This window comes from Vanacampus margaritifer, chromosome 20 (genome assembly GCF_051991255.1).
Source record: "Vanacampus margaritifer isolate UIUO_Vmar chromosome 20, RoL_Vmar_1.0, whole genome shotgun sequence".
Lineage (NCBI taxonomy): Eukaryota > Metazoa > Chordata > Actinopteri > Syngnathiformes > Syngnathidae > Vanacampus > Vanacampus margaritifer.
In genome coordinates, this window is record NC_135451.1 from 1,419,818 (window position 1) to 1,442,384 (window position 22,567).

Here is a 22,567-nt window from a genome sequence, read left to right on the forward strand (position 1 = left end):
CAGACCTTATAAAGAGACTGCCATGTATTTTCCGTAATAAATACTGCTTCAGCCTGTTTGTCACAATTATTTGATTCAATTGTGCAAAAACCATCGTAACGTTACGTAATATATCCTCATTTGCGCATTTGTAAATCTGTTGTCTTTCAGCTGAACAGACTTGTCCATGAATATTCATATCCAATCATTCAAGGACCTCTCGATTGCACTAATAGCGGCATACTAAATCCGTTTGTGTCAATCTGTTTTCCAACGCTGAATAAATGTTCAAGGATCTTTACGATATCTCAACAGGGCAGCACTATCCCTGTGTCCATCAGTAGTCTCTCCGAAATTTTATCCCAGAACCTCTCGTTTGCGTGAACAAACTGTTTTTGTTGCAGCTGCGCCCTTACATTGGCAGCTGCGCATAAGGATTTTTAAGAACAAATTATCCAAGTGCCTCTCGTTTGCGTGAACAAACTGTTTTACTATTCAGCTGCGTATAAACCAACGTGACGGCATTTCCGTAAACAATGCTTTCGTCACCACGTACGTGTACAGTTCAAACACCGTGGTAAAATCCGAAATCTGGGACTTCGCGTCCAACCAAACAACTTCAAAATTTATCACTATTTTTCTTACATAAATTCCATCTTCAATATAATTTTGCAAGACAAATTTACCAGCCGCAGTGCTCTCAAACAGACAGAACTCCTAAAACGTGGATAAAGTGTCCACCTACCGTGATTAATATGGCCGGGAATTCTATCCGTCCGTTAACGCTCCGCTCGCAAAACGTCGTTTTTAGTCGGGGTCACCATTTTGAAAGAGGCTAATAATTTGTCCTCTTTTGCGTGTTCCAAAAGACTTGAAGACAGATTTTTCTGCAAGAAAAAACACCTTGCAAGGATGATTTATTTTACAGAGAATTCTCCGGTCACCGGCAAAAATTTACATCACGTAAAAAGGTGGAATTAAAGAGTGCCGAATGTGCCCCCTCCCTCGGGGAATCCAGCTTTTAAAGAATCCAAATCAGTAGGGAACACCTATTTCTCCTCCCATCATGAATAAGTAAATATGTTATATAACCGAGTTGCAGCTGTGTTGATCTCTAGACAAAATATACTCTCCGGGTACTTTTTCTCAAAACAATATCTCACAAACAAGTTGAACCAGATTTAGCGTGGCCTGAGCGATGGCGCAAACAGAGTGTGTGTGTGTGTGTGCTCTCTCAAAGCAGATTCTGTTCTCAAGAACAAAATGTGTGTGCGCAACACTGAGAAGGAATTTTAGACCAAACAAGGTGTACCAGCTTAGGTTAAGGTCAAATTATTCTGAGTTCAACACTATTTCACTTACTTTACACATCTATAAAACATTTCAACATGGTTAATATATGAAATAAAGAATTAAAATGTTAATAATGTCTAACAGGGTTAACTAAATTGCTGACCCAGATGCCCCGGCTGTCTATTCCAGGAGGATGATGTCAAGTGCCATCCGAGGCACTGTTCCATAAAAGACCTTCATCAGGAGATGACTTCGCTGCACAAACACATCTGCTATTGCGTCGTGACACATTTTGTTGAATATAGCCACGTCACATCGGGTTATTTCTCATATATGATATGCCCCTTCCACTGAAAATTTCTTAATGAATCAAATTGTTCTTTAATGCCATATGACTGCTAAACTTCTCTCTCTCTCTCTCTCTCTCTCTCTTCCTCTCTATCTCTCTCCTGCTGTTCTTATTTTTAAACTTCACACACAAACATTTTGCGACGATTAAGATCCGCGCTGGACTTTCTCTCTGAAGTGTTTTTTAATGTTTATCTTGTGTGTTGGACTCTTTTTTGGTAAGATCCCAAATTAGGGAATTGAAACAGAATATTTCTTTCTATTTAATTATAACTGTTTTGATTTAGTTATGACTATTTAGAATTGGACAAAATTGCTTTGATTTACTCAGTATAGTTTTGATGTGACAATTCAAATGTTTAAAGGGTGAGTCTCCTACAGGACAGATGAGATGGGGGGAGGTGAATGTGTGTTAATTAGACCCTTTGTTCTGAGAGGCTGAAAACTCTGTGTTTTTCCATCGTGGGTCAGAGAGGGGGGAGCATGGTTGACCAAATGTATTGAGACAGTGTGACAATTCGGGGTGTAGTCATGTAACTTTGGGAGGTGACGTTTTGAAGGACAAAGGATATTAGCTACGGAGGGGGCAGGAAAACTTTACAGTTGAGAGATACAAGATGGCGCGGGTTGGCGACTATTTCTCCTGTCCGGCTATGTCGTGAATAAATGTGAAGAAATGCTTGAATTCACTGATCTCATGTATGTTTATTAATCAACGGCATGAACACGCAAATGGTAAGAATCCTGCCATTTACAACAGTTTCTCTCAGCGTTAGCCCCGTTGACAGTCATGCATATTGTCGTTAGCTTGACTACGACTATCTCAGCGGGTATCCGAGGCAGAAATGATGAGGACTCAGTCCTAGTATTAATAATCATTTTTGTACGATTATGCCAATTTTGTAATCGTGGAGGGTAATAATCAAAACCGTAATTGAATTTCGATTGATTGCACAGCCCTACTCCAGCATATTGTAGATGACACAGACATACACAAACACTCCCACACACTACTATATAGCTCAAGGTAAATACATTTTTCTCAACAATAAAAATAGTTAATAGTTACATTTGGGGCAAACAATTACACACGCACACACACATAGATATGCATGCACACATGCATGGACATATTTTGTAATTTGTATATAGTTCAAAGTTCATACATTTTAGTCAGATTTGAATATTGTAAATAGTTACAGTTGCACATAAATTATTTTGCCTTTCACTTTTCTCAGTGTTGGCTGTTATTGTAAAGAAGGAATATATGTATATATGTTTAAATGTTTCAGATGTTATAAAAGCGTAACAGAGACAAAGTCAAAGTTCTACTCGAAATCTATCTTTCGGCTAAAAAATTATTTGTGAAACTGTACACCCCCCCACCCCCACCCCTACAATAAAACTAAACCACACCTTTCAGACTTATGGTGTCTAATCAGCATCTTGATATAGTACACCTGTGAGGTGGGATGGATTATCTCACAAAAGAGAAGTGCTCACTATCACAGATTTAGATTGGTTTGTGAGCAATATTTGAGAGAAATTGTAATATTGTGTATGTGGAAGAAGCTTTAGATCTTTGAGTTCATCTAGTAAAAAAATTGGAGCAAAAACTAAAGTGTTACGTTTATTTTTGTTGACCCATATGAACATACATGTACGGCTCCTAGAATAATATTGCTTTATGTGAAGAAACTGGTACTTCTCAAGAATAAGGAAACAGATCATATCAATATTCAACAATTTATTGAAATTTCTGACAATGTTTACATTTTCAAATGATCACTTTTACAACATTCCTAGAAATCACAATGGCCCATCATTAGTGAGTGGGATAGTCATTTGGTCATGGGGGCACCATATTGGTGATCCCTGTTCTACACCAGTGTCAAATGTTGTATTTGATGCAATAATTCCCAAATAAATTTGATATTAATTTAAAAAGCTACAATACAGTATTGACCAAGCCCAGTTTGACAGCAGTAGGTGGATTAGAGCCAAATTAATGTGTTCAAAATGAGTGACATAAATAAATATTGATATATATCCCAAGATGTATCCGAAGAAATGAAGAGGGGATAATTAAAAAAACACTAAGCATGGAACAAAATCAATAATACAGAGTCATCAGTATGCAAAATAAAAACAAAGGTCATGATGAAATCTTTGCAAGTTACTTTAAGAGGACTTTCTCCAACGTAAAGAAATATTATGCAGTCGAATTGCTTTTCCTCTTGCATCAAAGGACTGTGTCTTTGTGACTTTTAACCTGGGCACTCTGTAGTAGCTAATGAAATAGTTAGGTCCTTTGAAGCAAGGTGTAAGAGAGCAGTCAGATTGAGGATCTGTGGAGATATATATAAAAAATAAATAAATATATATATATATATATATATACACACACACACATAATACATTTCAAATGTTTGAGCAGTGGGTTTCATCAGAAGCAGATTACATTTGAATTTTCTGTTTTTATATCTTGAGGTATTTGGCTATGAACTTTCTTGGGGACAGAATAAGTGCATGGGTGTTTGTGAGTGGAGGTGTCTTGATAACAATACCATTGAAGGGACCTTGATGTTTGAACACACCAAATGTAAAGTTTTATATCTGTTTGCTAAATGACAGAAATAATGAGACTATTTTTATTTATTTTTTTGCAATTTTTCATGAAATCCAAAGTTCATTATTATTATATCATGGGCATTTAACACCATTTTGGAAATAATTCTACAAACATCTCACAATATTTGGCAATAATTTTACTAATAATACCGTATTAATATTAGGGATGTTCGATACGAATACTCAAATCTTTAGTACTCACCAATACCGATACCAAGTGCCGATACCATTAGTTCTTATGATAAATAAAATTTAAAAAACAAAACAAAGACAATGACAGATAAAATAAAATAAAAATAAGACCTATATATCCCAATTATAGCAAATTTCCTTATATTGCATGAAATTAATGGCAATTATATATTTTTCAATTTGTTCAAAAAAATAAATTTTCATAGAGCACACAATAGAATGAATTTAACAAAATAGATGAATAAAATGAAACAAATAAGACAGTGGCCAGTACAAATAAGTCCCAATCAAAATATGTGGTTGTACAACTTATTTTAAGGAATACAGTGAAGCAAAAAATTCAATTTAGTAATATCTACCATGTTAAGAATTCCCAAAGGTGTTTTGTGTGTAATTATATCTTGTTTTGAAATCCATGCTTTTAATTTGGATGGCTCCTCTGTATTTCCCTTTCCTGTTTCACGTCCTCCGTTCGTCATTCATCTCATACCAGTGCAGTAGTCAATGACGATATACTATATAGTATACAAAGATCTGTCTACACTTCAGAGCTAATTAAATTGTTGAGTACAACTGAAGACTTATGTGCTCTCTTACCGGAGCCCCCCCTGTGGCGGTCAATAAATGCAAATAAATAAATAACTTTTAGTTCCTAACCGAAAAACGGCCACAAAAGCGGGGCCGATTCCAGTATCGATATCCTTTTTGAGTACCGATACAGTGAAACGTGTACTGGCATCAGACCAATACCGATACTTGGTATCGGTACACGCCCATCCTTAATAATAATAATAATAATAATAATAATAATAATAATAATAATAATAATAATAATCCAATTCTTATTATTTACAGGTGCTTTTCAGGGCACTCAAGGTCACCGTACAACATAATTAAATGGGAACAAGCATCCATCCGTCTATTTTCAGATCCGCTTATTCCTCACGAGGGTTGCGGGTAGGCTGGTGCGTCACCCTGCTGTCTTCGGGCAGTAGGCGGGGTACACCCTGAACTGGTTGCCAGCCAGGGCACACACACATAGACGAACAACCAGTCACACTCACAATCACCCAATTTAGAAACTCCAATATGTATTTCGGAACAATTTGGTCCTGAACACCGCAAAGACAAAATAGGTCATTGTGGACTACAGAACAATCAAGAGGACAGCACAAGCTCCATAATTCATACATGGGGATGTAGTGGAGCATGTGAACAGCAAGTTCCAGGGAACCAAATCACAGGCTGACCTCACCTGGGCTCTGAACACCTCGTACTTAGTCAAGAAGGCCCAGCAAAGACTCTTCTTTCTGAGGAGGCTCAGGAAAGTTGGTCTACAATTCAGGTTAATGGCTAATGTCTACAAGAAACACCATCAAAAGCATATTTTGTCTTGGCATGACCAACTGGTATAGCAGCTGCAGGGCCCAAGACAGAAATAACTTGACCCGGGTGGTTAAAACAGCCCAGAGGATTATGTTAAATTCCATGCTAGACCTGGATGCTGCCCAACAGAGAAAGGCCAGTAGCATTGCTACAAACCACCCACAAACTCAGGTATAACAATTATAGACCAGTCACCCTCATTTTTTTTCCTTCTCTTAACATTTCCCTCTTGGAAATGTGTGTGCAGTCCACCTTGGCTGGATGGCCTCTCTCTGTTTTTTAGCCCCTTTACTAAACCTTTGACAATTCAAAAAGAGATTGCACTCTTTTGAAGTTAACAAGCCACCTCATCAGGATGTTAATGTTTTTCTAAGTAAAACAAAACCACGCGTTTATGGTATCAAAGTATTTTATCGGAAAGCATTATCTCCACCCCTGCTGACATCTGAGCGTTTGGTAGGTCAGTCTTATCAAGTAATAAAACAACATGAGATTGACCAGATGGCACCAGAACTTCCGGCAAAGGTCACTTGAAATCCTGGTCAGTACGCTCCAGCCATTCTAGGAAGTTGCACGTGACCAGAGTGCCTCCAAGTGGTCACAATCAGAACTGCCCTCACATGGAACTCACATCACACACCCACTTTTACCACAAAGGAATCTTACACATTTCACATAAGAACGATTCGGCACATACAAGTGAACTCATGCGCAACTGAATGTTTCACGTCATGTTGTTATGTCTATGAAGGAGAATGTCTTATGTATTTCAACAGGAATGATGATTGTAAACCCAGAGATTATTTAGTTAGTCAGAAAGAACGGAATGATCTCCTGATTCGTTATTAGTTGATAGGTGTAACGATAATGTTTTTTTTGGGGGAAGAACTGACTTGCCAGCCTGACCAAATAGCAGCTGCACCCCTCTACCGGACACGTCCCTCAACTTTAAAACAGCCGGCGCGAACCTCGGCTTGCTCTCTCATTCCTGCTTCACCACCTTTTTTTCTTGCACCTTGTCTGATCCAGAACTGAGAAAAGGACTCTCTGGTGCCATGCCACGTTTTTTCAACCCTGTGGCGCCTTTGTTTTCTGAGCGACCAAAGTTTCCCGGAGTCCAAGTCACAGTGCGCCACACGGGTTGTGGCCAGACAGACTTTCTGCTCTTTCTTTTTTTTTTTCTTTTTTATGTGTGTTTTGTGCTAGTGCTGTCAAAGTTAAAGCGTTAATTGGTTAATTAATCACAAAAAAAATATCGCACTAATCATGAATTAACGCAGATTAATCGCACTATTAATTTTAACCATAGATTAGCCATTAGCGTGACAGCGGATGGCTACGTTTAAGGTAGCACAGGTTGTGTTTGAGCAATTAACATAATTTCATGCATTTAACGAAAGCATTAAATTAATGTTTCCGTATCACATTTAGAATATTTGTTAATGTCAAATATCGGGGTTATTTTTTTACCATTTTAGATTATGCAAGTAATTAACTGATTAATTAATAGTGATTAGAAAAAGAGGAGGATGAGCGCATGCAGTGGATCAAAAGATGTTGAAGATTTCCTCATAACATTAAATGTCAAAAGAATTAACACATAACCGGTGCTCTTCAAATTTGACGGACAAAAAAATGTAGATAAAAAAGCAATTTATTACTAAGCGATTAATCGTGATTAATCAAAATTCTAAGATGTGATTAAATCTGATTTAAAAAAAATATTGTTTGACAGCTCTAGATGTCGCTGACGAATTTTTCCGTGACCAATGCCCTGTGCGTCAACCTGCTACCTGTTCCATCCTCCGAGCGTCGCAGTGCAAGCTTGTTCAACGGCTTGTCTCCCTCGGCACGCAGGCACGCAGCGGATCTCGACCCCAGCACCTGGATTGGGTAGCTGAGACTCGGATCTCATCGCGCGCCGAGAGTATAAAGCCTCCCGACCTCGCCAGAAAGCGTCATCCACCTGGAGCCGAGCTGCACCGCCCTTCATCTGCCGGGAGCCCTGAGCTGCGTCGCACCTCATCTAACTGTAGATTTTTTTTTTCCTTGCCTTTTTGGGAGAAACTTTTTCTTCAATGGACCTTCCCTCCGCTTGCTCGATTCAATTCACTCCAGTAAGTTACACGCCTCATAGCCAATTTAACATATCGCTGGTGCAACTTCCATTTCAAATATCTCACAGATTTGGCAAGTCAAACCTTTTCTTTCTACCCAATTAAATTGTTCCTTTCTATGTTTTATTAACTTCATTTTTATTCCTTTTCTTTTTACCGTAGGATAGTTAGGTACGGAGTGTTTTTAATCTGTATGTGACATGTGAATAAATGCATGTTTTCAAAATTGTATTCCGTCTCAATCGTGTTTGTGTCCGAGTGGATCAGTAACTCTTTATTTAATATAAAGAACCATAAATATTGAATGTGGCGACTTCAGATTATGGATAAATAAATGAGGATTTGGATTTTATTCATTGTGTTTCTTCAAAAGTGAAAGTAAACAGAACATGGTGCCCCTATAGGCGATTGAGGGAATTATGACCTTGTCAAGCGCCATTCAAATGGTTATTTTTTCCAAAAAGACAACATCAATTATCGCTACACCAGGTCACCCATGTTTCCCTTCTCCAACACACCCGCTTCACATGATCAGGTCATTCTGATCATTTGAATCAGTTGTGTTGGAGGAGGAAAACATCTAAAACAGTGTTGTCCAAACTCGGTCCTCGAGGGCTGGAGTTCTGCAGGTTTTGGATGATTCCCTTCTCCAACACCTGAAGCTCATCAGCAAGCTGTGCAAAGTTTCAGGTGCGTTGGAGCAGGGAAAAATCCAAAACCTGCAGGACTCCGGCCTTCGAGGACCGAGTTTGGACATCACTGATCTAAAGGATCAGAATTGACCACCGCTGCATTATGACAACATCATTTTTGCTTCTAATACTGCCATATATACAGGGATCAGGTAGTATTAGCTAACATTTTTTTTTCCAGAAGTACAGTTTTTTTGTACAGATTTGAAAATATCTGAAGAAAACACAAACTACATTTTACAGGAACTTACAATAGTAGACCAACTATATTGATAAGAAGTCAATGTGAATACCTATGGCTGCCTGAGCCTTCCATGCCTCCCTGTTGCGATGAATTTCAAGGCTCCATGTGACCTTGAGCATCCTGAAGTCCACAGGGGATAGACAACTGCTTTCAGAGCCAACATACTTCACACTGGAATACTTTTCATCACCACCACCATTACTGTTGACAAGACAAATTATTATTTTTTTTGCACCTCTTAATTAGTAAAACACTAACTAATTTAGTTCTCTGTTTATGCTGGGCTATGTAACATGTCTGATGCATACATACAAGACTGCTGCAACCTCACTTAAAATACCCAAACAATGTTGGACTTGTACCTTGTTTTAGAATAAATATACATAAGTTATCCCATATTTATTCTCATAAGCATTTATTCAGCGGTATACTTGTTTGAATTATGTGAGTTGGAGTTATCTGTGTTGAGAGCAGAGCCCCGGTGGAAGGATGCCCCTGCAGCTGCAGGGCAAACTGTGCCTTATCACAAGATAGCGGCTGAAACACTTTACGGATAAACTGTTGAACTTTGACTGTTGAAACCTTCAGCGCCGAATAATGCCACGTCTGTATTATTATCTGCACAATGACTCATATCGTTGAAGGTTGCTGGCTTGTATACCCCTCCCCTTTAGAGCAGCAACATTTGTGTCAACTAGGGAAAATCCTATTAAAAAGAGAGGACTCGGTGGAAGTGTGCCTCAGAGCGGGTAGGAGATTGTGATCTGTGCATATCTGTCCATTCTCCTCGAAAGGAAAAAAAATCTAAGTCTCTTGTCTTCCTTCCTTGTCTATTGTTTATTAAATGTTCTAGGTTGACTGAACCTGATACCTTGGCATAACATCCTGAAATAATTAAATGTAAAATTCCACAGATAAACAACTACTTAGATGAGTTCTGATATTTTATCTGGATTACTATTACTCTATATCGGTCTGATGAGAGGTTCAAAAGAAGACAGACACCACTTATTCTTCATGTCACCCCACAAGTTTAAAGGCATTTCCTATTAGCTGTAAGGCAAAATGTTCACTTCAAGTTTTTTGAACAATGCAAACTAATCCATGATCCCTGGCAGGGCCACCTTTACCAACGGGCTTGCCTGGGCCTGGCCCAGGCAGATGCCTACAACAGTCGAGGGCCTAATCAAAAAAAAAAAAGCCAATCACTTTACATTCTTAGCATGGGTTGGCTAACCCACAGGCGATTCTGTGCAACACTGTGACATGTGCCAAAAGAAGTCTTAATAGTTTTATGTAATTCTGCCACTTGTTGAATTTTAGGTCAGTCATTGCATCGCAGCACCAGTTCACTAAGCCCGCGCCTCGCTTAATGCCAAAGGGCCTATTGGAAGGCATTAAACTCCACATTATTTTTTCCACATTTATTAATTAATCAGCCAATCATTGTGGCGTCCGTGGACCATGAAAAACACATTTCGAGCAGTGCGCATCGGTGGACCAAAAAGAGTGTGCCGCACAAGTGCTATTTTTAAATCGCAAGGCCACGTGACGTCAGCAGCGTGAATTGAAAGGGGGTCAACATGGAAGTGCACTCGCAGACGACCCATGCTAGTACTACTTGTCTTTGTTCTCGTTTATCCATCTATTTGCTACCGCTTATCCGGGGTCGGGTCGCGGGGGCAGCAGCTTTAGGAGGGAAGTACAGATTTCCCTCTCCCCAGCCACTTCAACCAACTTGTTCCTTGGCCAGCCGAGAGACATAGTCTATCCAGCGTGTCCTGGGCCGTCCCCGGGGCCGCCCGCCGGTGGGACATGCCCGGAACACCTCTCCAGGGAGGCGTCTAGGATGCATCCGAACCAGATGCCCGAGCCATCTCAACTGGCTTCTTCTTCTTCTTCTCCTCAGCGGCTCGACCCTGAGTCTCTCCCGGATGACTAAGCTTCTCACCCTATCTTTAAGTGAGAGCCCGGACACCCTGCGGAGGAAACACATTTCGGCCGCTTGTATCCGGGATCTTTCAGTCATGACCCCACAGCTCGTGACCATAGGTGAGGGTAGGAATGTAGATCGGCCGGTAAATCAAGAGCTTTGCCTTTTGCCTCAGCTCCTTCTTCACCACACATTGACCGATACAGAGCCTGTTGATCACCCGCTCCATCCTGCCCTCACTCGTGAACAAGACCCCAAGTTACTTGAACTCCTCCACTTGGCGCAGGATCTCATCCCAGACTCGGAGAAGGCATGCCACTCTTTTCCGACTGAGGACCATGGTCACTGATTTGAAGGTGCTCATCTTCATCCCAACCGCTTCCCACTCGGCTGCAAACCTCTCCAGTAAGAGTTGGAGATCACGGCTTTATGAAACCAACAGCACCACATCATCTGCAAAAAGCGGAGATGCAATGCTAAGGCAATGCAATGCCTCAGTGAGTATCACCTTATTGTGCTGGAGAGGTTTGCGTTCCCAGTGACGGTTGGACTCCGCCAAGGCTGCCCTTTGTCACCGATTCTGTTCAGAACTTATACGGACAGAATTGTTAGGCGCAGCCGAAGCGTTGAGGGGGTCCGTTTTGGTGTTCTTGTTTATCTCAGAAAAAAACTGCTAAGTAAACATTGCTGCTATGGAACTTGCAGAAACGACTCCAGAAACTACGACCGTCCACTTATGAAGGATGTTTTTTTTTTTTTCATTTCCCGGAGCCAAAAACTCAGAGGGATAAATGTGAACAGGGGTCTAGTTTGCGGACGTCCAAAAGACCAGTTTATCGCCAGCGAAGCTTTTCATCTTCATATGTAGTAAACATTTTGTTGGGAGTCATGCTCCGACAGATGACAATCCTGATCCTTTGTCAGCCACCACCTGTCTCGAAGAGTTAAGCAATTTTCTTTATTTTTTATGTTTTACATTTGGCCCTACCCAGCCTGCTGGACGCCAATAATGAATGGCGAGGAAAAATGCTAAAACTGATTTGCCACTGTTGTCCGGACCTGTCTTGCTTCCCGCCTGATTTATTTTTTTTTGCCTTTCATATATAAATCATGTTATTTTTCAGCCCTGTATACACACACTCAAGCCATCTCTTAAATTAAACATTAGTATTGTTCTTCAATGTCTATACCAGTGAATTTGGCACCAGGGACATCATTCTTTTACAGAATTTGTAGGTTTAGCTCAGTAGACATCTTTCTCGTAGATGGTTTATATGCGTCTAGCTGCTAGACCCTTCTCCAGCACAGCTGATATATAATCAGCTCATCAGCAAGCTCTGCATAAGCCTGTTGATTGGAATCAGCTGTGTTTGAGTAGGAAACATCTTAAACCTGCAGGACTCCAGCCCCCGAGGGCCAAGTTTGCCGTCCACTTGTCACCAAGAAAAGAAAAACTGTTTGTGACTATTAAAATGTCTGGTGAACGTCTCTGCAACGGTTTAAAGTTAAAGTACCACTGATTGCCATACCCACCTAAGTGGGGCGAAACTCATTCTCCGCATTTGACCAATCCCCTGAGGTAGTGGTGAGCAGCAGCAGGGGCCGCTTTTGAGAATTTCTTATTGATCTAACCCCCCAATTCCAACCATTAATGCTGAGTGCCAAGCAGGACGGCAATGGGTCCCATTTTTATAGTCTTTGGATGGACCTGGCCAGGGATTGAACCCACAACCTCCCTGAGGTCTGAGGGCAGACACTCTACCACTAGGCCACTTGAAAGATTCAAGATAGCTTTTTTTGGTATTCTGTCCTTTCCACCTGCATTTGGTTTATTTTAGGTCATTGAGTTGACAGTTTGTTTCGACATGAATAGAACGATAATGTTTGAGTGAATAGTTATTTAGGATTTCACCATTTTGAATATTGGGTGTGGCTTAGTCATGCAATAAATGATGCTGAATAGATAGGTGAATGAATGGAAGGATCAACAAATGGTTGGATAAATACATGGAAGTTTACCTGTAATGCTTGATGTTAGCCAATCCAAAGGTAGCTCCTTCTTCCATAAGCGGTGTCACAATCACCTCGATCATGTCACTCAGTACAGTGAATGTTGGCTCCACAATAAAGTCAATGAATCCTGCAGAAAATATTGAAGTTTTAGTACGCTCCACTTCTGGTTCATTTTAATACAAATCAGGATGAACTGGTAGTGACAAGAGAAACAATGTATAGCCTAATATAGTGAACCGCCTGTATTCATTGGTTATGTCCCGCCCTGTTGCCACTAGCAAAATGATGCAAGTAACTGATGCCCAATCAACAATGTTCCCTTTTATGCCCCATACACTTATTTGGTGTCTTTGGTTGAGTGCTAGTTTAGAAAAAACTTGGTCTTTTATGATATAAATTTTGTCTCGAGTCCAGTTTTCCAATTTGCCATTCCGCAATTCTACTTTGCTTTCTTTTTACGAATTTCTTAGGGAAGATAACTCAATCTGATACACCAACACCTTTACAAAGCGATTAACAGTGTGCATTTTTTTTTCATGAGAAAACCAGCCCCTTGTACTAAAATACCCAAAAATTACTTTTGATCTATTTTTGGACTTTTATATAAGTTGCAATGCACAACATGTAAAGCCCACCAACAGAACTTTTTCTATGAGTACTTTGAACACTAATACCAAGGCAGTAATTTTGACTGCTTTCAGATCATAACTTCTAGAAAGAAAGAAAAGAAAGAAAGATGTGTCAATAGGACCCTTAAATATGTGTATATTTTACTCTAACACTGCGATTGTCTGGCAACCAGTTCAGGGTGTACCACGCCTACTGCCCGAAGCCAGCTGGGATAGGCTCCAGCGCCCCCCGCGACCTTTGTGAAGAAAAGCGGTTAAGAAAATGGATGGATGGATGGATGTATTCTAACATATATATATATCATTACAATTTTAAAACACAAAAGGTGATCGAAAGTATGTAACTATGGTTCTATGAGTCCCAAACAACCGCCAGAGGCGGTGATTAACAGCACGGAAAGTGCCTTCGCGCACGCGCAGATGTGAATGCAAAGAGACACGTCACTAGGGCTGTCCCAAACTATTATTTTTCTCCCGATGAATCTATTGACTACCTTTACGATTAGTCGAATGATTATTTTTTTTAGACTAATTTAGCGATTATTTTTGGGTTGATGATTATTAATTCACAAAACACTTCTGAACACTTAAAAGTCTTTGTTTAAGGTATAAAAAAAAACATTGGAAATTGAATGAACAGTCACATGTCTTTTAGGTAAGCATCATGATGTGTGAACATGAATGAGGTTTTTCTCTGTCTATGCATTACAGTGAAACAATGTGTGATTTGCTGTTATACTATTGTTTTTATTATTATTATGTTAAATGTAAAGGGCTGTGTTACTGCCCCCGCTGTTGTGAAATGCGCTATATAAATAAAGTTATATAAATACAATCTGCATGCTGTGCTGCGCCCGGGGGTCTGCAAAGAGACGGTAAGACAGAGAGCTTTCCGGCGCAGCAGTGGAGTAGATACAGTATACAAACAGGCGTTACGTGTTACTGTTTATGGGTTCAGAGCTATTCTCGTTCGTGACGTCAACACTAGGGGTGGGAATCTTTGACATGAGGCCGATTCGATAAATATTTCGACACACAGGTTTCGATTCGATTGAAAAACAATATATTTAAGAGCAGAACGGTTCGATCCGGTTTGATTAAGTTTGAGAGCGATACGATTTTCGATTCGATACGATTCATTTCAATATTCAAAACAATATTATAGTTGACCAATGTTGCTTGTAGACGTTAATCATTAAACACCACAAATTCTTAAAGCAGCTTTAAACATGTTAAAAACAACAGAAAAACGTCTTCTATATTTTCATATATTGAATCAATTACTTAAATAGACCGCAACAACGGACTGAGCTATATGACTGAGAAATGTATCAAGTTTAAGTATTTATTAGACGTTATTGACAGCTATATATATATATTTTTTTGGAAAAAGGATCAGGAAAAGAAAAGGCTGATAATTTAATTAGAAATATGAATAATTAACCTTTAAAAAGACACCAATACAATTAAACAAAATATGCGCACGCAGTGCAAAGTATCTCAGAAACATAAATTTTAGACATGAAATAAACCTACTGTCCAGCCAAAAGAAATATCAAGCCACTTTATGGAAAAATAAATCTATCAAACACATTTTACCCACTTAATATATCCAAAAATATTGCCAAAAGTGAACTTCCCTTTTTTATCAACAATTTTTGATTTTCTTTTGCCGTCACATTCATTTTTGATTTTGGTTAATGTACGACACTCTTTTTCTTTTTTTTTGTTAAAATAAAATAATAATGATAACAAGTTCTGAGACACGATAACCACGGAATCACTACTGTTCATTCTATTTTTTTTTCCTACTGTTCATGTTCGTCAACAGATTTTAGTTTGATGGTGTAATTGCGGGCAGTTCTCAATTCTCTGATCTGCTTCTTGTCCTAGTTGTGTACATTGACAGGGAGCCACAAAGTGTGAAGTTTGAATCCATGCATTGGATAGTCACGGGAGTTAATTCTTTGGGGTCGCGTGCAGTACCAACACCGGAACATACGAATGGACCGAGAGGACTCGATATGCCGAGATGTATGGACTTTTGCCAGTCTCCAGTTGCATGTTGTCACTCGCTGTGACGCGCGTACACAGTGCGTGCCATGTGCGGGACCGGCGTTGATTGTGGGCCAAAAAAATTAATAAATAAGGTGCTTAATGTGTATGAAGGGAATGAAGTGTCTGTGAGCGCTACTTTGCTAGCTTTCTGTAAACACGGAAGTAGCTTGAATAGTGACGCTACTGGAAATATAAACAAAACAAGTAGAGCACGGCACACAGCTCTTGCACTCGTTATAAAAGATGAACACCATAAAGCCTCACACACGCAACCGATTCATAGGCACGTGATAGCCGGTCTACAGCTTTACAAGCAGTGTATATAAGGATTCCCTGTGGATTTTGTATCGATTGGTCTGCTACCGATACAGTTGTTATAGCTCTCCTTGACGAACGATAATTGGTCAGATCGTTTTTTTTGTCCCACCCCTAATCAACACTCAATGTCGACTGGATGTTGTGCGTGCCGACGTATTTACGTCATTGGTGACGTCAGGAGAGGTGTGGACTTGAGTCATGTGACTTGGACTCGAGTCAGACTCGAGTCATGAATTTGACGTCTTAAGACTTGCCTTGACAAAATGTTAAAAGACTTGCAACTCAACTTAGGCTTTATCAAATGACTTGTGACTTCACTCGGCCTTGAGCCCTTTGACTTGGAAATACTTGCTTCTTCCACTGAAACAAAAAGATTACGGGGAAGTTCCTCTCGGCGTGTGCGAACTAGCCTGACACAGTGCCCGTCATTCAGTAATGTAAGGGAAGCCGCAAAGGCACAAACACACGCTACTACATTACGCTAAGGCAAACTAAAAAATAAAGCTGACCAAATAGTACATTGACACCAATGCAACAACATTGGCGTATTTTACTTTAAAGTCTGCCTGCATGGTGGGGTGAACGCCAGCTTGACTACTTTTCTTTGATATTTTGGCTTGTATTATCAAAGTTTTTATTGAAATTACATATTTTCTACCACCATTAACACAATGCTAGCCCGAAATGTATATTAAACAGCAAATTTAGGACGCGAAGAAACCGCAAGTTAATTACGCCGTCATTGCACGATACTGTACAAGTCCCCGGCGTTCGTGGCTAGTAGCTAACTTTTAGCATTAGCATCGAGTGGTTAGCTACCAACAGTAGTTTGACAGCTATTGCTTGGCTCCTTTACTTTTCTTATTGTGGTCCTATGCTACTTTGTAATCCATTCCCTGTTTAAACGAAGTGAATGTGCCTTCAATTGCACTTAGATCGAATTTGCTTTATTAAAAAATAAACAAATATAACTTTTCCGTCATTTAAAATTATTTTATAAAACACACAAACAAACAAACATTCAAAATGTCCAATATGGCCATTTGGATTTTAGGAACACAACTTCATTTGCATTACAAGTGCAAAATAACGTAAGGCAGGATACTTTCACCTTGTAATTTTATACATGGACCATGTATAAAATAATGATGTATCTTGCCTTATATTGCACTTAAAATTGTGTTCTTAAATCCTAATGGCCTTCTTCTTAAATTTAATGGGCAAAAGCATTACAAAATAAATTAAGACAAAGTTCTATTTATCTGATTTCATTTTATTTATTTTGAAAAAAAAATCTGATCCGTGACTTTTGTGATCCGTTGCACATCTAGTTGTTTGAGTACAAAAACTATGAGGTGGTCAACAAAAATTAATTGCAGTATGTCCAAGATTAGATCACTGACGGAGAGGTAACAACTTCAAACTTTGTTCAACATCTGAAGTTGCACAAAGAACGGTAAGTAAGCTAATGTCAGTTGTTTATCGGCTAATTATTGTTGCTAGCTGCGTAGTTAATGAGACTGTAAACTCACTGGTAACACATTGCAAACACGGCAATCTGTTGCACCACCCTGGATTCATTCCCTGAGTCCCTGACTCCTACTTTGATGGTCACCCGAAATAATCTAATCTACGATGTTGTTAAAATGACTCAAAAGGACTTGAAACTCAAAGTGTAGGACTTGTGAATCACTTGTGACTTGTTAGTCTGGACTCGGGACTTGAGGGCAAAGACTTGGGACTTACTTGTGACTTGCAAAACAATGACTTACTCCCACCTCTGGACGTAAGACAGTCCCGCATGAACAGGAAGGCTCTGAGTGACAAACCACCCTGGTGATCATTCGGGACTCATAGAACCGTAGTTATGTACATAACTTTTGTTCTATTTCGTCCCTCATCGACCGCCAGAGCGGTGCTTAACAGCACGGAACGCCTAATACCAGCAAAGTCACGAGGACAAACCTCACAGAGAGGCCTTCGAAGGGCAGAGGATCACACCCAGAGGATAGGGAGTGGCGACATGCAAACTGTATAATTTGGGGAAGGTGCCAGTCGACGATCAGGAAACTTCAGCACAGATCCGCTTGGAGGGCACGCTCTTAAGAACGGCCCAAGATGTAGAAACTCCTCTAGTCAAGTCAAGTCAGGTCAAGTTTATTTAGGCGGGGGCGAACAGAGACCGAATATGAATGGCGAATCACATCCCCGATCCAGTGAGAGAGGCACTGTTTTGTGAGGGCAGCACTCTTGGCAGGCCCATTGTATGACACAAAAAGCTGAGCCGACTTACGGAAAACTGCTGTACGTGCGTGAGCACGCAATTGATGGTAAGCGGGTGGGTAGCACATGGAGTAGTGGGGATGGTAAAGAAATGTGGTGGCAATCAGACAGGGTTCGGGTAACATACACACACTGTGTAAATCAACACAAAACAAAACAAAATGGATCCAATGCTCCCTAGCGTCAAGCCACTCTCCCCACTCTGAATTTCATTTTTTTTTCTGGAGAGCTCAGTATTGTTCATTCGGTAATTTTACCAATTTGACATGTCATCATCATTGCTCTCTCTTTTTGTTATTTTTATTTTTATTTTATTTTGTATGTGGGTGAATATGTGTATGTGCATGTGCGTGTGTGTGTGCGTGTGAGTGTGTATTCATTAGTTCACCTAAAACCTATTAAAAAATCCCATACATTCACCTAAACCGAACACTTCCAGCCAGAGTCGTGAGGCCGTCAGGAGACCCGAGGAAGGACCAAAGAAAAGAAAGGAAAGTGAAATCCAGCACCGACCAGACACCACCCACCGGGCCACCAACCAGAGTCCTTCACCAACCCCAGAAACATCTAAATTCCAACAAATCAGGGAGACTTCAAGAGACCAAAGGAGAGACTGAAGAAAGGAAGGAAGGACAGACGAAGCCGAGTGAGATCAACAGAAACCAGCCTCCACCGATTCAACGACCTGAGGAAGAAGCAGATTGTGTCTGAGTTTCGATAAATGCTGGTGTGGTGGATCTGGCATGCATGAAAATCTTCATCAAAGAGGGGAGCCGCCGACCCCCTGCCAGGACAGAGCAAGCGCAACACCTCAGGGACCCCAGGCCACGGCAGCGCCAAGGGACAACCCTCGGACCCCGCAGGGGCCACCGGCCGGAGAGCAAACCCGGGAGCAGGAGCGCCCACCCACCCCAACACGGCCTGCACCCCCAAAATATGCGAGGCTAAAACGACAGGGGCAAATTGTGATAGCATGATCAAGAAGCGACGTGTCGCACTTTGGTTGCCGGAAAGTTTTAGATTAAGGGGAGCTGTAATGCGGGTTACTTCAGCCAGAAGGCGTCCATCGAGATCTAACACCCGTCTAGGTTTTCGAAGTTGGAGGGTAGGACAATTGAGGACCCCTAAAACTCCTGAATCAATAAAACAGTCATCGGACCTAGAATCGATTAGGACATTTATCTTAATGACATGCCCAAAACCCCATACTTCCCCAGCCAGTTCAAGTATTTTTGCATTAGTGTCCGTAACCAGATCGAAAAGTTCTGTATTGTCCTCATAGTACTTACACTGGTGGTCGGTGCTGGAACTGCCTGACTGGTTCTCCATCGGTCATTACCCTCTCAGAACCAGGTCGACACGGAGGTCTGATCAAGCATGAAGATACTTGATGATGTAGTTGACCACAGTAGAAGCAGGCCCCAGTCGGGATGCATCACAGTCGCTTGGCCTGGCTGAGACGTCCTCCGCCAATCTGCATGGGCTCCTCTCCGCGGAAACTTGAGCCGCGATTCCACCGCAGGACGTTCGGGTATGGGGAGGGGGGTAGGAACTTTCACAGGAACCATTTTCTCAGCCGGCCCGCTTGTGGCTGTGTCTCCACTGTAGAGTACGACCCATTTTGCGACGTCACGAGTTTCGATCGAAACGTAATCGCCTTGCAACGGTTTCTATGACGTCACCCAAGCACGGCGCCGCAAAAATCAGAACAACAACGAGGAAAGAGAAAAACTTGTGGCAGTTGCTGTTTTTTTCAGCTTTTTTTATGTACTAGGTGGGGATGGATTGAGTGAGAGGAAAGGGCGTCTAGATGAAGAATTTGAATAGGCTAACAGTAGAGTGGAACGAAAATAGGCAAAGGATTATTAAGAGAATTGTTTTGGTGGAAGAGACTTAAGCCGAGAATGCATCATTGTCGCGCATGAAGGTAAGATAATTTTTTATACTCAATAATTTTCCAATCAGCCAATTAGCATGAAAGCCCGATCGGGAGTTTATCGGGCCGGTACTTATCCTCGAGTAGGACTTCTGCTCGTCCCCGTAAGTTCCTGTAAATGTGGCCCGATTGGGAAGGCTCCTGCAGTGGAGACGCGTATGTGCGCGTCTCCACTGCAGGAGCATAAATTTACCCCGAAGTTCCTGTGGTGGAAACGTAGCTTTGGTCTTGCCTCACTGGCTCTATGACAGATGTCATAAGCCTGGGACCACCTCCATTATTTGTTGGGACCGTCCCGGTGGTACACGAAGGGTACTTGGGATGCTCCACGCAACATTCTCTCCACCGCTCCCTAGAGCGGTTGCCCAGTCGTATGGTGAGAGCGATGAGTCCTCAGTTGCTCAGTAGCTGACAGCTAGCTTGTACTTTAATCGCGGGTCCAGTTCTCCGGCGGAAAATACTACACAAAGCTGTGTCATCGAAACCTTTCTGCTGCCAGTATGCGGAATTCAATGGAGTAGTCTGCAACAGAATTGTCTCCTTGGGCATAATCCATCAGTCTACTTCCAGCCTCCTTGATACCTTGACAGGATGATCAAAGACTCGGTTGAATTCAGCGAGGAAAGCCAGAAGCGAAGTGTGCAATACTGGTTTGGCATCGCTTAGCGCCATAGCCCAAGTCTAAAGGCTCTTGCATCAGCCAGGGCCAAACGCTAAACATGAAAGGCCCAGTAAGTCGTTAACTAGACCAGAAACAGCGAGAAGGGATCGTGGATCAAGAGACGTAGGGCTAGGTAGCTAACTATCATTCATTGGGCTGTGGAGGCAAGCAGATGAATCTCCCGTCAAACAGAATATGTCTTCCGCTGTTCCCTTTACAGTCTGTGGTCGCCTCTTATAGGCTGCTGATTACATTAGGCAGTTGCAACACAAAGGATACAATCCGAGAGCACAAACATAACAGTAATGGTGTACCCTGACTAAAATACTGAGAAGAATACCCCACCATATTCAAGTGTAAAATTTACCTATCTGGGATTGAGCCACTAAGGTCGATTTTCGGTCACAAAGAGGTGAGAATGGAAGGCCCCACTCTGCTTCTTTATCACCCTGAAAACAAACACAAATTAAACAGTGTTTATAGGAAGCCATCAAACATTGCATCCAGAAAAGATTTGGTGTGTGTGTGAAAATGCCACTGCATTAAAGGAATACAATACTATAAAACTAACTAGGTATTCTGTAAAATGGTTAATTTCAAGTCTTCCTGAAAAAATTGTCAATTTATGTTGAGCGATTAGAATTTTATAGTACTTTTTATGAACATTTTTGCATTAAGTATCGACGATTTTGGACACGTGATCATTGTGACGTAACGGGTTAAACAAGCAACATAGCTGCCAATGACTACAAAGAGACTCACGAGGAATTATTGCGTCCCCCAGCAGACATCAAAGGTGGAATTACGCCCAATAGCAAAGAAACACTTCTTCAAAAGAAGTACAGCCACGGAGGACTCGTCAAAGATTTGTGTCCCCAAAAGTGGGGATGAAACTGGCCGATAAGGAATAAGGAGGACATATTCAGCTGGCCGTCTCATAGTGAGACAAGTTAGGGACCGTCTGCAAGTTGTGTTTTACAGAGGCTCACTCAAGTTACGAGTCAAGTCACCATTGACATTGGTCACTTTGGAAATGTAAGTTGTGGACAGTCCTTAACCTGGACGGTAAACATCCGGATGACTTTCTCGCTGCTCGGCCAGCTATATGTTGTGTGCTCAGTGCACTTAAGCCAGCATTAGGAGAGGCCACCCACCACACAAAATGACATGAAACCTCACGTGCTGATGATTACTCTGATCAGAATTGGTGCAGTATCTGGAATAGAAGACGGCATTATTCATGCACATTGCGTCTGCAAACTCCCATTCAAATGAACGAAGGCGGCTGTCGTTTACGCACCAGATACGTCATCACGATCATGTGATCAGGATAATGGCGTTGCCCACGGTATGTTCAAATTTTGATACTTAACCGGATTAAAAGAAAATTCAGGGAATAAAATGCCAGAGATATTTGCACTTTTATTCTTTATATACAATGCCTAATCGAATACTGGAAAATTAGTTATTAGTGGTGTGTTCTTTTAAATAGCAATTCACTATTTACTGGAGAATGCTCTCCAGTCAGAAATTTTGACTTTTGATTGTTTAATTAGAAACTCATAATCATGTTCAGCATACATCATCACATGCAATCACAATAATTAAACTAAGACATCGAGAAACAACTAGCATTATCCTTGCAGATGTTTTAGTGAGTAGTACTTGTCTGAAGAACTCTGCGAGAAGAGATGTGGTCCAGCGGTGGTGGAGGTCCCAGCATTTGGCTGGATGACTGATATCAGCAGTGTGCAGCAGAAGAGATAAAGCCTTTGGTCTGTCGATTCTGTGATTATAGTACCATCTGTTACCGCAAGACTTTTGACAGTTTTCTGTTTTACAATTAAATAATAC

General features: G+C 41.0%; 1 protein-coding gene across 2 annotated transcripts in view; it reads right to left on the reverse strand.

The window, feature by feature from the left end:
* Nucleotides 1-739: 739 nt before the first annotated feature.
* LOC144040099 (dual specificity calcium/calmodulin-dependent 3',5'-cyclic nucleotide phosphodiesterase 1C-like) overlaps nt 740-22,567 on the reverse strand; it is a 141,405-nt gene continuing 119,577 nt past the window's right edge. Inside the window, exons 8-12 of one of the 2 annotated variants that reach the window (XM_077553920.1) lie at nt 22,379-22,499; nt 21,081-21,162; nt 12,835-12,955; nt 8,932-9,083; nt 3,353-3,968 (exon numbers count right to left, since the gene is read on the reverse strand). In XM_077553920.1, the coding sequence (XP_077410046.1) occupies nt 3,802-3,968; nt 8,932-9,083; nt 12,835-12,955; nt 21,081-21,162; nt 22,379-22,499 (643 nt within the window). In that variant the 3' untranslated portion in view covers nt 3,353-3,801. Of the gene's footprint in view, nt 867-3,352; nt 3,969-8,931; nt 9,084-12,834; nt 12,956-21,080; nt 21,163-22,378; nt 22,500-22,567 lie in introns of those variants that run through there. The other variant, XM_077553919.1, reaches the window with a different exon arrangement.